The sequence below is a fragment of the Aythya ferina genome (genome assembly GCF_964211825.1).
Source record: "Aythya ferina genome assembly, chromosome: 11".
NCBI lineage: Eukaryota > Metazoa > Chordata > Aves > Anseriformes > Anatidae > Aythya > Aythya ferina.
The window spans coordinates 9680085-9698766 of NC_140307.1; the positions used below are offsets into that span (position 1 = coordinate 9680085).

General features: G+C 36.8%; 1 protein-coding gene across 10 annotated transcripts in view; it reads right to left on the reverse strand.

Moving 5' to 3' along the window:
• The window catches only part of ADAMTSL3 (ADAMTS like 3), a 201766-nt gene that overhangs the window by 29443 nt on the left and 153641 nt on the right, over positions 1-18682 (reverse strand). For all 10 annotated transcript variants that reach the window (XR_014696786.1, XM_084532086.1, XM_084532090.1 and 7 more), the window contains 5 exons: positions 13686-13972; positions 5752-5881; positions 4479-4671; positions 3599-3778; positions 2651-2804 (listed from right to left, as the gene is read on the reverse strand). Coding sequence is in view for 9 of the 10 variants with exons in the window: in XM_084532086.1 (XP_084388212.1) it covers positions 2651-2804; positions 3599-3778; positions 4479-4671; positions 5752-5881; positions 13686-13972 (944 nt within the window). In the remaining variant the exon portion in view is untranslated. The remainder of the gene's footprint in view (positions 1-2650; positions 2805-3598; positions 3779-4478; positions 4672-5751; positions 5882-13685; positions 13973-18682) is intronic.

Consider the following 18682-nt stretch of genomic DNA (forward strand, 5'->3'; position numbering starts at 1 on the left):
TAAGTTATTGGGCCCCAAATATTTATTTTTAGGGAAAGGTTCCAATATTAAATCTTCGATTTCCAAAATCCAACTTACAGACACAGTAAGTGTAACTTTAAACACACAAATTAAAATACTTCAGGCTGTGCTCTGTTTACACTAGTTATTCCAACATGGAATTAAATCCAGTGCACACTTATAAATATGTTAACAAGTCTCATCCATTTCTTCTTTTTTTTAAAAAAAGAAAGAAAGAAAGACCTCTAACTCTCATTAGCAGTTCAACACTAAAGGGTGTGTATATTTTTACTGGTGACTGGTGAGCAAGATTAGGAGTGAAACAAAGTTCAGAGCTGTGGATGGCAGGCCATGTAAATATATAAAGTCATATAAATATATAAGGCCACATAAGTGTTTCTAGATCCTTAGTATCATCCAGTCTTGCAGCTGCTGAGGTAATGGACCGTTTGAGAGAGTTTTTTCTACGAGGTAAATCTCACTTAATGATTAGATTGTACTGGAGCCATTGGACCTCATTATCACCTGGTACAAATCCATCTGAGTCTATGACCTCTAATGGTCCTGTGCAGCTTTAGCTGGGCGTCAGGTCCTGGTGACCTCAGGGGTAGATGGGTGTTATTTCCTTTTTCTCAGAGTCAGGAATGTTCTGACTTAATAGATCCAATATTAAGTAGAAAACTGCTTCAATTACTAGTCCCAAGGTAAAAGATGAAGTATAAAAAGCCCCAGCATTGTCACGAGACAATGAAAATGAAGAAGCTCATCTGAGGCACAGATGAGAACCAAGAACGCCTAAGAGCATGCATGCCATGCACCACACTGAAGTCTGCTTCACTCTTCATTGCTAGCCATCTGCCACCTGAGGGCCATGCTATATTCCTGCCTTCTATCCACTCCCCCTTCTGGGGGGCCTGAACCCACAGCTGCAGGAGGAGGAATGCCTCCTGCACGTTACTGTGCGTCCAAAGCCTGCTGCTGCTGCTTCTGCCCTGGCTCCTTCTGCAAAATTCAGATTGAAACTAGAGGTATGGACATGTCTCATGCCTTCCCCTGCCCTCCTGCTCTGTACTTGCCATGCAGACCTGAGCTGCAGGGCCTCCATTGCTGCAAACAGTTCTGGAGATGAAGGGAGAGAATAGTGGGATCACTTTGGTCACTTTGATCCATATTCATTCAGTTCAGTCACATTCCCTGTGCAGCCCAGTGTCCTGCTTTTTTGGCACTGTGGTGGAAGCTGACAATGTAATTTTAATATCAGTCTGTGCTATGCAATTTGCAAACCAGCTACACTGCCATTCAACTATCCACAATTAATTAAATTCAGATAGATATGCAGCTCAAAATATTTTATTAAACCTTATGCCAAGGACATTCCTGAAAGTCCACAGGGCTTTATTTAAGTGGAGTTTTGAACCTCAGGATTTTGGCATGTTAATCTGAAATGCAGGCCAGGAAAAGAAGTTTCATATTATGTATGAATCAGTAATTATTCTATTTCTTATTTTGTTTTGTGAATAATTTTTAAAGCAAAGCCTCAAAGTTTATAAAGTAGCTGTTTCTTGATAGCACTACGGATTGGGTCAAAACATGTCTATCTTTGTGATCTGTGATCAAAAGCGGGCCACTAATGAAAGCTTTTGGTTTTCCTCATCCCCATACCTAAAAAGCGAGTCTCCTTTTTTTCCTTTCTGTTCAGCTCCCTGCTCCCCAAACCTACAAAATGATACTCTCGTTTACAAAGGAAGGGAGAGGCCAAGTTTTGTCTTAATGAAACAGCATTTAGAACTGCTCATTGTAAATTACTGTATGTAATTGAACATACATTATCACGGAATCATAGAATGGTTTGGCTTGGAAGGAACCTTAAAGATCATCTAATTCCAACTCCCCCTGCCATGGGCAGGGACAACTCCCACTAGACCATTATATTGGCAAGGTATTTCCATGGCAGTTACACATACGCAATTTGTACAACTACCATCAGTATCATGACCAGATTGTGCCCAAATTATACAATTCCTATAGACAGCTTTTTCTTAATAGATTTTTATACACAGTAATAAAAATACTGTGATTTTTTATTTAGTTAGTTAGTTATTTTGTTTACTGTCATCAATTCCTACAAAACTCATGAGACTGGGATTCTCATTTCTATAAGTAATGACAGAAATTACACCTACAGTTATCACTGGCACAGAATGTCGGGTTTTGAATTCTACTGTACTAGACTAAATGTCCAGTGTAATACAAACATGCAATGAAAACACAAGCCAGAAATGGATTCTTATCTTTTCTAACATCCTTTGCAATTTATACTCAATTGACGGATGTTTTCACAGTTGGGATACTGTAAAGGTTAAAAGAAAAAAATCAACAAATTTAGGTGAGTATGAGTGTGAGAGGTACATAACATTAAAGTGTATTCAGAAACTACTTCTTTAGATCCTGACCTTTGTTTGTGACTGGAACAAAATAAATTAAGAGCAAACCTGTTATCACTGGTCTAGTAATTATGACATTCCATTTATGCCAGATTAGTAATGTTATGAAAGTATAGGGAGATGAGTGAATTAACCTGTGTTCAGATATTTCTTTATAAATATATCGTTCCAAATCAACAGGAAACTACATAAAGTAACATACTTACTGTTGCAGGCATTCATCTGACAAGACCTTACAAGCAGTGAAGGAGACAGACCACTACACATTGATCCATTTAATGCAACATATTGGCCCTTTGCTGTTCGGTTTTGGCAGGCAACTTTCCTTCTCTGGATTCCAACACCACAGCTTACTGAGCACTGTGAAAGGAAGGATGCAAACTAAACTTGCTGTCCCATGCCACACATACTAATTTTAAACAGTTTGAGAGAGACAGAGAGAGAGCTCTCTTCTCCATATGAATCCTTGTGTTATCCAGACATTAAACCCTCTGCACTTTTCCAAGCAATAAGATTATAAGATAGCTAACTTGTTCCAGCAAGCAACTCGGGAACGATTAAAATAACATGACAGTATTTCTTTATGTCCAACCATGGGGAGAACAGACCAATGTGATCTATTATCTCAGAGAAACAAATCAGCACGTTCTAAAGAGTCTGTGTCAAGTCTCTCAGCCCATTCTCCTAGTTCATATTGCACAAGCTTGAATTGCAGCTTCTAAATGCCCTCCTATAAATCTTTTTGAACAGGGAGTGGTAGCATGCTTACATTAAATGGGAAAGGAGAAAATGCGATGCAAATATTTTCTTTTAAGAAGCTGTACTATGAAATAATTGATAGCTAAAATATCAAATATTAAATACCAAACTATGTCTGGCAGAATGCATGCAATGCATTGTAGCTTTTGTTTCAGCAACCCAAACACAGCTCTGGAAGAGGGACATAAACAGTCTGATTGTAGGCAGAGATGCACAACAACTGTACACACAGTTTAGTCCAGGTATGTACATGTCTTGCAAAGCATTCAGCTACCCTGTGAGTTTACTACTCCGATCATCCACTAGTCACCCAAGCAGAATTCTATAGAGATCATGTTGCACTTGAAGGTTTTGGAGCCCTCCGCCACTCCCCCGCCTTACTGGGGGCTACTCACCTTGGACCATTCTCCTACAATGAGCTGAGGAGGACAGTCAACTTTTGCACATGGTTTAGTAGTTGGCAATTTAGGTTCCTGGCAGGTGTCGTCAGAGAGTTTCAGGAAGCTTCCGTCTGTCAACAGCTGCTTACAGTACACTTTGCGGGTCTGGATCCCTCCTCCACAAGTACGTGAGCACTAAGAAAAGAACATAGCGTGTAGACCTGTATGTATGTCTGTGCTTATGTATCACACCATTATTGTACATAAACACTACAAGGCTCCCCATAGTTATGCACACTTGAAAAATGACATCTAGTTTCAATTAAAAAGCAAGCAGCTTGTAGAAAATTCTTCAGCTAAAATGTTTAGTTAATATATTAGAAATGAGGAGAACCTAACCCACCTGAATGCAATTAAGTAGCAGAAATCTTAAAAAAAACATGCATTTTACACGTAGATCTGACCATGCCCCGCATCAGTTAATATACCTACTGTGAGTTAGGAAATGTTTTTGAGTTAAATAAACATACAAACATCTCCAAAAGTATATTATTGCATTTGCAGAGTATAGAAAGAGAGGTGATGTCTGGAGTAACTGATATCCAGCATTTTGAAATCCTTAAAAATAATAATAATAATAATAAACAAACAAACAAAAACAAAAACAACAACAACAAAAAAAACAACTTACCACCTCATCCTGTCAGTACTCATTGGCATAGTAGTGAAAAGAGGTATTTTTGACTCTGGATTGATTTATTCTAACAGAACTAGTTAAAACTCTTAAATTCAATGTCTAGAAGCTATGTTCTATGTTATTCAGGCTAGAAAATTTGAAGTACCTAACCAGAGGAACACTGCTTGCATTTAAACTGTTTCCATAACCCAGTCATACCTGTTGCCATTCCTCAACATGCCAAACAGGGGGACAATCAATCTGGTTGCAGGCTTGCAAAGAATGAGGCTTTTTGTCTTTGCAGTCCTCAGTAGCAACAGTAGGCCCTCCTGGCTGCTGGCAGTATACATCTCTCGTCTGTATCCCAACTCCACAGGTAGCTGAGCACCGTCTCCAGGGACCGGTTTGCCACCTGTTCCAAGACCACAGCCAAAAGATCATGTTTTAGCAACTCACTTTGGGTAAGGAGAAATCAAACCCAAACAGAACCTAGCAAAAAATAACTGAAGGCATATTTATTGATAGATGGATGAAATATCCCATTGGTTTGGCTGGTAGGCCAAACTAGATTTATAAACTTCCCAGGAAGGAAGAAATGCACAAGTATTCACAATAAAGTAATAGACTTATGTCAAAGCAAATTTATTTGACTCCAGAATTTACTTGAGGAATGCTTCTCATGAAAAGACATGCACACACACAAAAAGAAACAAAACCAAGAAATAAATAATAAAAAAAATAGCCTGTTGGCAACCTGCTGACATTTACTTTTATAAATGTAAATATGTAAATAGACCTTTCTTACATTTACAAAACTTTCTTTAATTGTGTATACATTTTCTATAAAACATCCTGTTCCTGTTAACTTTTATTCCCTACATTTAGCAGGAGGTGGTTTCTGCAAACACATTTTAGAAACAATATGCAAAGGATCAGGGATGTCAGAGATCAAAAATGGGTAAATAAGGCAACACATGTCAAAATTTCACATATGGCCCTTAGAAGTGACCAAACTAGCTAAGTTTATGTGGATTTTGACTTTTTTTTTTTTTCTTTTCCTAGGATCTCCATGCACATATAAGAAATCTGTAAGAACTAGATGGGGCTACTAAAAAGGCATAAAATTAGGATAACTTTAAATCATAATTTCAGTATATTTTTTTATTCAGTATGAATTGAAAGTAAATATACTTTGGTTTTTAGTGAAAATTTTCAAAGAGTTAAAGTTGTTTTTCTAGCTCTGGAGAACATCCACACAGAAGAGATTTCTCTGTTTAATTAGTGAGATGTAAAGAGTGGAAAAAGAGTGAAGAAAAAAAAATCACAATCCATCATCAAACACAATCCAAAAATTTTGTTAAAGACAGAAGTAGTGAAATCTCATCCCAAAACAAGATCACAGTCTTGCAATCTGGACCTTTTCTGAGAAAATCAATGTATATTTAAGTTATATTGTGGCAAAGAAATGGTTAATTTCATTATTACAGTGTACCTTGGAGGACAAAGCTTGATATTGCAAGCCCGAGTCATTGGTGGAGGTCTCTTGGAATTGTCACACAGGGTTTCATTGACGGCTTGTTTTGTTTCTACATGCAGACACATTGCAATGGCTTCTTGTGTTCCTGGATTAAAAAGGAAAACACTCATGAAACTTTGAAGACAGACGAGATTTCTGTAAAGCTTACTCTTGAATAATACTCAGTAAAAAAGCTCCAAATACTGAATGTGATGGCAGGCTTAAAAGTAACCTCTCAAATCAATACCAACACTGAGATAATTTATCCATTTAATCTTCAAAATGTATTTGTGAGTTATATGTAGCAACTGTGCCTGTGATATTTAAAATGCTTGCTTTGACTTTCTACCTCTTTGAAAACCAGCAGAAAATATACTCTCTCTCCCTCTCTACACCAGCAGATTCTACATCTGCCTGGCTGTATAGTGGTCTCAGGCCAACCAGCGGTGTCATTGCCAAAACCAGGGTACAGGCGATACCTTCTCACTAACCTTGAATTTAAGGAGCCAGAGATCTGTGAAAGATGTAATAAAAAATGCAGAAAACTTGCAAAACAAAAATCAGGAGAATGGGTGTCTAAACATAGCCTGTATGACAAAGGTCCAAAGAGGTGTGATAGTTTTGCTGAAGGCAGCAAATCAGACCCAGTCCTGAGTTTTCCTTACTCATGACCATTCTTGGCACCTTCTCGTCTGCAGCTCTTAAGACCTGGATCTTATTACTGAAGCATGAAAGATTACTAATACTCAAATTTCTATGAGTTGAAAATGAAATGTAATAGAATTTTGCTTTAGAACAAGTCAGCTTAGCAAATGCACATTTAGTGAACTTTTTAAAATTACTATTTTAAAACTTTTTAACTATCCAATCTTATATATCATTGTTTATCATTGAAAGCCTCGCTCCATTTCAAAGCTCACCCATATGTACACAAAAGACAGGACAGCTTGTGAAGTACTTTGAGTATCCTGTTGTCCTGGTTTCAGTTAGAACAGAATTAATTTTCTTCCTAGTAGCTGGTGGAATGCTGTGTTTTGGCTTAGGATGAGAAGAGTGCTGATAACACCCCGATGTTTTAATTGTTGCAGAGCAGTGCTTATACCAAGCCAAGGACATCTCAGCCTTTTGCTCTGTCCTGCCAACAGGCAGGCTGGGGGTGCAGTAAGAGCTGGGAGGGGACAGACCCAGGACAGGTGACCCAAACTAGCCAAAGGGGTATTCCATACCATCTGACGTCATGCTAAACAATATATAGGGGTGGCTAGCCGAGGGGAGGGGGCCGGACTGCTCGGGGTTAGGCTGGGCATCGGTCAGCAGGTGGTGAGCAATTGCATTGTGCATCACTTGTTTGTACATATTATTATTACTTTCCTATTATCACCATTGTATTATTATTATTATTGTTATTATTATTTTGTTATTATTATTTTCCTGTCTTATTAAACTGTCTTTATCTCAACTCACGGGCTTCACTTTCCATTTCTCTCCCCCGTCCCAGAGAGGGAGGGGGGAGGGTGAGCGAACGGCTGCGTGGTGTTTAGCTGCCAGCCGGGTTAAACCACGACACCTGTGTATCTGGGATATTCTACGTGAGCAATGTTAACGATCATAATCCCGTAGAACAGAAAAGCACTGAAATGCTGAGATCTATATTTTGCTGCTTCCAGGTAAAAATGTGTTCTAAAGAGTCACAGTTGAAAGAGCTTAAATCCATTTCCTTATCCTTCACCTATTTCCGGTGATTTTGTAAGGATACATAGCTGCTTTCAGCAGCAGCTTTTATTTCTTTTCTTATGAGCAACTTATAAGGTTTCAAAAGGGGTTGCATTTCTAACTAGAAACCTTCACTAGCCACTTCATGGTATCACCTATGACATTACCTCACAACATGACCACTATTGCTACACAGAGGCTACTACAAGTACTCCTGTTTCTGTGTCAACTGTACATCAGGAAAGGTTTCTTGGCTGATCGTTAGCTGCTCTGGTCTCAGTGGGCTTGTTGATGGATCCGACACAAAATTCTGTGTCCATGCCAAGGGTCCATATTTCTCCATCTTTTACAACACATTCATGAACTCTGTCATTCTTTTCATGAGCCAACAGTTCCTTTCACTTATAAATAATTCCGATGTACTCCAGCAAACAAGCCAGCCCAGGTCACGATCCTTCTTTGTGACACTTAAACCGGTCCAACTACTTCAGACACTTCAACAGGTATAGACCAGCAGTGATTTTTCACAATAACATACATTCCAATTTTTTTTAGGCTCTCTGGTAGACCTCTAGATCCCCTGTGGGACTCATTTGTAGTTCAGAAAGAGCTTGTTATATAAATGTTTTGACTACATCTACAAACTAATGAATTTTTATAGAACAGAAGACCTGACCTTAACTATGATTGACAATCTATTCATTGCTATTACATCAAAGTATTGATAATCACATTAACATAGAACACACACATTGAGTATAACATGCTTCACTGTCAGAGCTGAGTAAGCCTTTAACAAAGACCATAAGGCAATAAACACAGACATGAAAATGCTCAAGCAAAAGAAAGCTGTAAATACATGCTTTCTAGAACTCTACTATTTTTTCCAAACCAACTACCATGATAATCAAAAGTTTTCTGTCCAACTTTCCCCATGTGTTTCTTTAACAAGAGCAGCTTCCCTGTCCCCTTATGTACATAGGAAATGCCCACCTGACAGTCTGCAGGTGAGAAACAAAGTTTTAGAAATTGTCTTTTGGCAGAAGGAGCTTATGAACGACATTACCAGGCAAGCAGTGAAGCACACATAAAGCATCCACATAATCTCTATTTTCAGTCTAAAACTACTCTGTGCTACGCACCTTCAACTTTGCTGATCTCACTGCATTCCTGTGGGAAAACTATACTCAGACGTGATGTTGCTCTAGACCAGGTTGTGATAAGTAATATCTTCTTAATATCTCACACAAAGGAGGGGAATGAAATGAAATTCCATTCAGACCATCTAAGTCAGCAGTAATCCCACTGGAACTTTATATCACGGTGTTATAAAAACTAAATTGGTCAGCCAAATGAACAAAAGGCATGTCATACCAGGTGACTGCAGCTTGCCACCTGGAGTTCATTAAACCACTTCTGCCTTTCAGCACAACCTACCTAGCTTTCATTGTGTTACCAGAATAAAACATTGATAATGTTGCATATCCTTCATTTGACTTAACTACAGGGCACAAACTGAAGTAGTGATTTCTCCCCATGGGGGCCTTATTTCAAGAAAAACTGCAGCCTGATTTCATGCTGTAAGGACAAAACATATATTGCAGAGCTGTTAAAACATCCTCCTTCCTGTTCCTTGGTTTTCAGTTTAAGGACTCTATTCAATAAATAACTACACCTAATTGATGCAGCATTTGCTTGAGCTTAGTTGTCAAAACGTCTCAACAATTAATCAGATTTCTCACCCCAAACTATAATTTTACATTAGTTGGGAACTTCAATCATGGATAAATTTCTTATTCTATGTAAATTGGAAAATGGAAAAATCCATTATTCAAACAAGCAATGTTTTATATGTATGACTTTCTTGGCTTATAATATAAACATAGTAGATAATTTAACTAAAACGTTATGTATGCAGCAGGGAGCATTAAGTATTTTTACAGTAATCTGATGCACTATTGTAGTAATTATCCTACTATTCAGTGAAATAGAATATTTTCTATTTTAACCCAGCATTCAAACCACATACATTTACATTCTTTTACAAGCTTTTCTGTGCAGTGAAATATACAGTGTATGAAGCTGTTTTAAAAGATCAGAATGCTTGGAAATAAAAGAAAAATCACAGACTTTTTGTTTCTGCCTTTCATTTATGTATTTAAGAGTAAAAAGCAAATGGGGTTTGAAAGTTGCTGTGAGTGTAAGAGGCTGCATGTCTTCAGCTGTGTGCCTGGAAGAGGAAGGACAGACATTTATTTCTATCAGACACTCTCTGTTTGATGACTGCTTAAAAATATGCACTATCAGTTGAAAACAACTCAGAAGAAGTTCCAAGTCTGACATGTGCTTAAGCCTTTCTGTAAATCTATTCACACTGGCAATCCTATTATATGCTCCTTCCGCAAAAGAGTAAACAGCCTCTGTAGTTAATGAAACCAGTTAAAGGAGTAACCAGTTACCAAATTGCCTATAACCATATAGCAAATGATCTTGACTTTATTTGCAAGACTCACAACAGCCATTGTTTTCCTTAAAAAAAAAAAAAAATAAATTTGGCTAGAATCCACTGTTGTGGTTTTTTTTTTTTTTTTTTTTTTTTTTTTAAAGAATCTCAGGTTTCTTATAAATAAAATAGTAAACTTCTAGCCATTATGGTCCAGACAAGAGCCTGAAAACAAAACTTGACTGCACCCTAAACGTTCCAAAGCCACAACTTATGGGGGAGGGGGAATCAAATAAATAAATGAATAAATAAACAAACAAATAAATAAATAAAAAGGAAGTGCTTATGTATTTATTTTTAAACTTATTATTTTTAAGCCAATATAATGATTTTGGAGGGCCTGAATCATAATTTTTGAAGTACTTGGAATATAAATAATATTTTAGAACAGAGACCCAGAAAGAGCTTGGTTATTTTTTATGTGGAGAACATATCCATTTAAAATATTGTAGGCTAGTTAAATGATTGACAACACTAAAAAAATACTACAGTTTACAAGAAAAACATTTATTCTCATCAGGCATACTCATTATTCTGATAATAACTATTGCTTCTCACTCATAATATTACGAAAATTAAACTTGTGCTTATGTTGAAGGCTCTGGCATCAGGACCAAAGTTCTTTATATCAGGGGGAAAAAAAAAAAAAAAAAAAAAAAAACATTCTGGGAAAACGAGGGCAAATCCTGAGACCTCCAAGCAATTTCTACTACGAAGAATACTCCTTGTCATCTTTGCTGCCAGAGCACACTGTTGGCTTATTTTCAGCTTGGAATTTCTTCAAGTACTGAAGATCTTTAGTTTTCAGGATTGTTACAGTTTCCTACAGATGTTAAAGGTGACGTCTGCCTGGTAAAAATTAATCTGGACATCTTTTGTTTGTACTCATGGATGAAAGAAGTATTAATTATGATAGCAGGCATAATATAATGTAGCAGTCCTCAAAGACAGTAAGATTTATAGGACCCAACATGCTGCTTGACAAGCCACACAGATTTGGTGCAGAAAGTACACAAAATGACCCAAGACTTATGTTAGCAATGCTCTAGAACCCCGTAAATAGGGTGAACTGGAAAGTAAAGGTGATGTTAGATAATGTGCTGCAGATTGCTCGCTTTCTGTAATTCTAATACCTCAAAAGCAATGTTACCATCTGCATTTTTACATTTGGTTTGGACATAGGCCAGAAGAGAGTTTAAATTAAAAGTCTAGTCTGTATCAAGATTGAAAAAATGAAAAAGAAAGAAAAGTGCAAGTGACAAGCACTGAAGCAGCAGTTCAGTCCTTGCTCATACAGTGGCTATAAACCTTGTAGCCTACTTAGACCCTGCAGACTTTTGCCTCATTCAGAGAGGGGCAAGCACTAAGAAAGGAGGGGGGAAGTCCCAAGGACACAGAAACCCACAGGAATTTATTTTAATAGCCACTGCTAGATACATGCATTCTAGAGAAAAAGTGCCTAATATAATTTACATCACATTGGAATATTCCAAACTCAGACAACATTTATTTCTTGTAACTAAAGAGTTCATCTAATTGAAATGAGATTTGAACATAAAACTTAGCAGAAAGGGATCAGATCCTTTGAACTACACAATGGAAAAATAGTAGACACAGTGAGATCATTAGTTAGTACACTGAAATAAGTTGGAAACAGAAGAGATGTCTGGTTTCCTTAAAACTATTTATCGGCAGGTAATTTTTGGTCTGTTTGAAAGTGTTTGCCAAGGCAGCAAGAAGACCAGAACTGATAGAAGGAAAAAATCACTATTACTTAACTAGCATAGCAGTAAAGGACTTCTGAAGCTGTTCATTGATAAAATATCCTGACAACTTCCCACATTTCCCGGGAGCAGCACGTAAGAAAAATGTCTAGACATAGTACCAGTGATACCACAGAAGTCTCAAGACCAGAAAAAGACATTTACTTTCAAACTTCTTTAAATGGCTCATTCCTACTGCACATCAAACAAATGGTTAGATTATTATGAGCACCTACAGGAAAATTCTGGGTCAGGCAACCTCACAAATTCACCACAGGGCAGAATTCACACTCAATTCCATCAGGAACAAAATTAAGCCAGATGCGATTCTGTTCATCAGTCATTTTGAATTTCCTTTGTACCAGCAAATGAAACTGCTGTCTTTAGTATAACCTCCTTAAATTACCTTTAGTTTGCACTCTAAGTGCAATTTGTGAATGTTTTTGCATGGACAAACTCACATGTGAAAACACTGGCAATGCAAATATACACATGTAACAGCAGACAAAGATTAGAGATTATTTCAGCCTAGACTTCCACTGATCTTCTCAAAATTCAAAAACTTTGGAATCTTAAAACAACTCTGAGAAATATATTAGCTAAAAAGTAATAAAATACATTTAAGATAGCAATTAAATGATCTTATATTCCAAAAATCACTTGGGATCTGAAATAAACTACAAATTCAGTAGTGATGAAAGCCTCATTTCTGCTTAGTTCTAAAAACAATTCCCTCAAAATGAAGAAAAATAGACACTCAATAGCAATAGCTGTTGCTACCATCACATTGGTATGCATACATAGTTGCACTATAGCCTTGCTATTGGTCATGTCCACTGAAGGTAGTGGAAGAATAAGATGCATCACCTTTTGTGCATGTGCTGTTATTCCTATGGATCAGTATTCCTATGCTGATCAGAAAACAGCAGTAGTAAATGATAAATGATGCACTTATCAGCCACTTACCATAGCATTCAGGGGCATCCATCCCAAATTCTGTCTTCAAGTTTTGAACTGGTGAATAATACAAAAGAAGGCTGCTTTCTGTGAGCTCTAGACTGGGCTCTCCACTTCCCTTTGTAGCTGCTCTCCCCTTTCCTACATTTTTTATTTCTTCTATGGGTACAACTGTCTTCACTTCCCACTGATGTCATTATTCCTGTCATATATAGGTGTGTTCACAATTCCACTGACTCCACTTAACACTTCATAACTCACTTCTGTGTTCAGTCCCAAAGTACTGTATGTAGTAGCAACACCAGCAACCTTGTCTAGCTACATGTTCTTAGGACGACAGGGAGATTCGATTACATCCAAAAAGGAATGTGCCTAACTACCTGCAGACAGATGTATGGCACGGAGTTCCTATAGAGTGATATACTGTACCAAGACCTAAACAAATTCCTGTTTGATCTTCAGGCTAGTCAGACTGAAAACAATATATATTACACATAATTTTCTATGTGTAATAATATATAGAAAACATAATTTTGTATTCCTACTCTACTGTAGAAAATTGCAGCATTTTGGAAGATAATGATTAATTAGCAAGGGAATTTATCAGGCCCATCACTGATGCATTAAATATAGTGTTACCACCAACTGCCTGGCAGCCAAGATTCCTGCAGCAATAAGGCTGAAGAAAGTTTCTCTGGCAAAGAGTTCTTACACCTTACTTAGTCAAATAAACCCTTCTGCTTGAGTATATGAAATAAAGAAAACATAGCTTAAATTACTCCACTGATAACTTAAAAAAAAAAAAAAAAATTAAAGTTGAAGCTGCATGCTTTTCTACATATCAGCATAGCTAGTTTGGGTTGACACTAATAGAAGAAACAGTAATTTCAAAAAATTCCAAAATTCTCACAAGTCAGGATTTACAAAAAAAAAAAAAAAAAGAGGTTAAAAAAAGAAAGGTTAAATAAAAGTACCTTCAAGACATGTGGCTGAACAAGGAGTAAAACCAATGTATTCCCAGTCATAAATCACACTCCCATCTTCAGCATGTGAAAATTCTGGTGTGTAGGGGACAGGATCACTGTCACAGGATGGTTGGTGACATACTCGTTCTGTGGGGGGCTTCTCATCTTCACATTCCTCCTCAGGCAGTTCTACCTCGGTCTGAGTAAATGCAAGAAGAATTCGGCACTTCACATCTCGCACCTGTATGCCATTGCCACATGTGGCACTGCATGGAGACCAAGGCTCTGGAATAAACCTGCAAATGATCACAGTGCAATAGAAACATTTAAATTTAACTCCATATACTTGTGTCCAGGTGTGCACAGAGACAGCATAGCTAAAACATAAATGTATGCCTATACACAAAGTAGGTAATGCTTAATACTATTTGATATTTAAATTGAATGCATGATCAAGTGTGTTATTTTAAACCAGACCATTTCTCAAAATTCAATACATAAGAAAAGATATAGGATAAAAGGCAAAAGAAGGCAAGAGCAAAAAGACAAATCATGAAGAACAGGGAAAACCGTATCTTTTTAGGAGGGAAAAAAAGACTTCACCTAGATCTCTTCACAAACTCTCACAGCAGAAAAAGAGGAAAAATTCCATGAAGACATAGCTGTACAAAACATTTATCTCCCCAGGTACACAAAGTTAGGCATATACCAGAAGTGTATTTGCTGTCTACTTAAATCTATGAGAAAGGCAATCACCATACATCATACTAATAATCAGAGACCAGAGAGAAGAAAACCACTTTCAAATGTAGCTCTCTCCAGTGTGCAACACCTCAGGCTGTTCTTCAAGATTAATCTTATAAGAAGCCTCTCATCTTCAATAAAGAGGTCTAACTAGCTGAGTCCATAATCCATCATTTTTATTAGAAGGCATTTATGCTCCTGATGAACTGTAGTAAAATTTTATTTTACAGATCATGAATTTACTAAATAAAAGTAGCTTTCAGTCTATGATATTCTCTGACTTTGAGGGTCACATTAATATCTGATGATAGTTCTCAATATCACACTAAAGCCATGGGGCTGAATTTCATTAATAAAGTCATCTTAAGTAGCTTTGGGGTACAATTTATAAGAAACCAAATAGAGTTTCACAGAACATTTTTTACAAAGGTTGCAGTTGCACTTTATTATATGCTCAAATACAGATGATGATCAAAATGCAGCTGGCAGATGTTAGAGAACATATTTGACCAATGCTAAAATGTATATGAAAGGAAAAAATCAAATTAGGATTCAAAGATTTTCTCCTTATCTTTGATTAAGAATACTCTTCCTCTGTACTGTAGGAAAGCTGCCTTATGAATATAGGAACAGTTGTGTAAGACTGAAAAAAAAATGTATTTACAATCTGCATACACAGTAAGCATAGAAAAATGTCAACACAGCGTGGTTGATTCCGTGGAGAGTTTATCATCTTGAGCCAACTAGTTCTTGCCAGTATATACAGAGGAAGAATCAAATATGAAAAAGGAGAACAGATGAGTGGATAGCCTGTGCGGATACTCTAACTCAGTTCATGGCATAGTCACCCAAGCTATCCATGTGATAGACCCCAAAACAGATTGTTTCCTTTTTCTTCCTGTGGAAGAAAAGAATAGCTGTTCTTCCTAATTCTAAGAAAAGTTAAAAGGTAAATAACTACTGCTTAAGGAGAAGTCCCTGACGTACTTCAGTAAAGGACTCTGTATTCCCTGCTCCTACTGAAACCAAAGAAAACTACAAGTGCTTGCCACCTCACAAGTTTGACAACCTTTGAAGTGCACGACCAGTTTGGTTTTTATTGGAAGAGTATTGTCAAAATGATGGATGGTTGTGTTCTACAGTGGTAAAAAAAATAAAAATGAGTAAATGTCATACAAGTGTAACCTAATGGGTCATTCTGTTCAATGGCAAAGCTAGCAGTGGTCAATGGCCAAATGCTTTTGATAATGAATTCTAAATGAACATCTGTGGGAAAAGATGTGAAGGAAGGATTTCTCTTACTCCAGCAGATAAACTCAGTGTAACCCTTAAATATCAGATTTCACAGTCTTCCCAAATACAGTCATGTAAACTACCTAGGGCAGCCATGGCAAAATCACCCTCATTAAATGAAACACTTCAGCATGTGCCTGACTAAATGTATTAGCAGTCTTGAATTCTGTAGGACTGTAACATGCTCAGAGTTAAATTTATGCTTAATGGTTTTATTGGATCAAAGTCATTGTGCATAGGCTTACAAAACTCTGACTTCCCTCTCCAAAAATGACCGGTTTCTGTATTAAAAAAAAAATAAAATAAAAATGTCCATTTGTAGTTGTGTATCTAATTTGAAATACAAAATCGATGGACATTCACAGTTGAAAAGAGTTTGTCAGTGTTCTAACCACACCTAAGAGTTTACAGTCTGAAAGCAAGGAATTCTTTTTGGTAAAAGTATGACAGCAACATACCAGAAAAGTGTCAGTTTTGTATACTGTTAGCCGAATGCCTTAAAACATTCCAAAAATAACCTATGATGCATTCTTTTGAAATCCTGTGTAGCTGAAAGGCAATTTTGAACCACATCAATCCATTCATTCAGCAAACGATTGAAGAAACTCAGAAATATAAAGAAATTCAGAAAATTCTATCCGTTTTTTTCTGTGACTTATAGCAAGCCTATATTATAATTAAGGCTTTCCTGCTGAATATTGGTGTCTTGGATTTTACAGTGAAGATTAAAAAAAAAAGTATGTTTTAATCTACCTTGGCATTTGCTAAACTAGTCGTGTGATTATTTAGCTATTAAAGTCCTTAATTATAAGTACCTTAAAAAGAAGCCAATGGAGACGGTTAAAACAACAACAATAATAATAATAAATTATTATTTATAATAATAATTGGAGAGTGTGAGAGCTCCAGGGGTTGGCATTATATCTGCATTTTGAGTTCACATTTATTTATTTATTTTTAAGATTTAGTTGTCAACATATTCTCCACCAAAGACTGTGACAGAGATCATTAAATCAAATTCGATCAACCTTGGAAGTGATATATTTTTTTTATTCAGTGGCATTCACAGCACACATATGGCAAGGCTTTAGATTTGATACTTCCCTGAAGCAAATAGAAATTCAGTCTTCTTTTGTTGGGCATACACTCAGAGTGATTTCAGATCAGGATTAAGAAGCATCAAAGCAGTTGTATTATGATGCCCTGTAGATCATCATGAATTTAAAATGGATTCAATTAGATGGCTGTAATTCTCAAACTTTTCTAAGACCTTTACATTCGTAGATGAGACTACTCTTTGATTTAACAACAACAACAACAACAAAGTAAGAAAAAAATGCAAATTGGAGTAGGCACAACTTTTCACAATTAGAATTTTTCTATAGATATTCTTATGAAGGCAGCGTCGTAATCTTATACTTCTGTTATCATGTGTTCAGGTATTAAAGATGCACACACTACAGAAGCAGTGTAGAGTATGTCCACCCTGCATTGTTACCAGTTTAACACTAAGGGAAGCGTGCATTCACCTGCACACTTGGAAAAAGCCAATGTGGGATGACCTGGAAAATAAAGCAGTAGCTTAAACTACTGATGGTAAGAAGGAGACTGACCAGCCCAACCCAACCCAATCAAATCTGAACTGAAAACTTAACTCAGCATAGCCTTCTCCAGCTTTCTGAAGATTTTGAAAACATGGTGTCTCTCTCTTTTTTTTTTTTTTTTTCTTAATGCCTGCAGTTCTTGTTTTCAGTTAAGACAAGAAATGCCTAAATCCTGAAAAAAGGCTGCTCTTGTGATATTTCCAGTCCAACCCTACTGCGCCAAGGGGCCTGGATAAAATTTTGCAGAAGCATCTAAAATGTTGGCTGCTTACTGGGGCAGAACTTCCACAGTGCTGGCACCCTACCCCTCCCTGAAGCACCACCTTTGCCTTATCTAAGCGGAGTTGCACTGTCAGTTTTTATCAATCTTGCGTGTAATGATATACAAAATCATCAGAAAATTTTCAGAGAAGTGAAAAATGTGTAATTGTCTATCACCATGGCCACAATGGGGGCATTTCTGTGAAAATGACTGGGAAACACAATGAGCAGTAACCTTCATGAAACACACCATATTTCACCTTTACTGAGTGCAACTCAACAAACCGAGTGATTATTTTTTAGCTCAGGTTGCTGAAAAAATATATCAGCTTTTGAAGACATTTCAATTTTGTCCTAAACCGTGACAGGGAAAGGCAGTTGAGGTGTCTATTTCTTTAACTTATGATACAAAAAAGATGCAAAAATCTTGCTGAATCTTCTCTGTGAATCCCACTGTAACTAAGAAGGCTCAAGGGAAGAACATTTAAAATAATGATCGGTATCAACTGTCATCACATTCCACAACTGAAAACTAAAAAGGTCAGACCTACATTTTTTTTGGCCTCACTTTAAGGGCAGTCATATTTTATATTGCTAATAATAAAAAAAAAGGAGCTTTTGAATGTTCCCTCTCTATGTAAATTCAGGACACCAACCGTGGTAGACCACAGTGGCAGAAGTATTTATCTTCCACAAGCTCCTTTTGGCATATCCACACTTGTGGGTTCTAAAACACAGCTGCATTTATTCTCTTATTCATTATCAACTAAAATATCACACAAAAGCATAGAAAGACAGTAGTAATAAGAGGATGGACAAGAAGTTGAGACTTCATATTGTGGTTTAAGTTTGTATGACAAGAGAATAAGTAAAACTAGAAGTGATGGCATTTTACCAAGGAAATGATAAGGCTCCTGCTATGGAGCGGTGGGCTATGAGTTATCACACTGGACCATGTGTAAATTAAACAAACAAACAAACAAACAAAAAACACAAAACAAAAACACAAAGTGAAACATATCCAAACCAGAAGGAAATCTTGTTATAATTTACTCTGGGAGAAGTAACAACCTACTGGTACAGTTTCTTTTAAAATCCTAAACC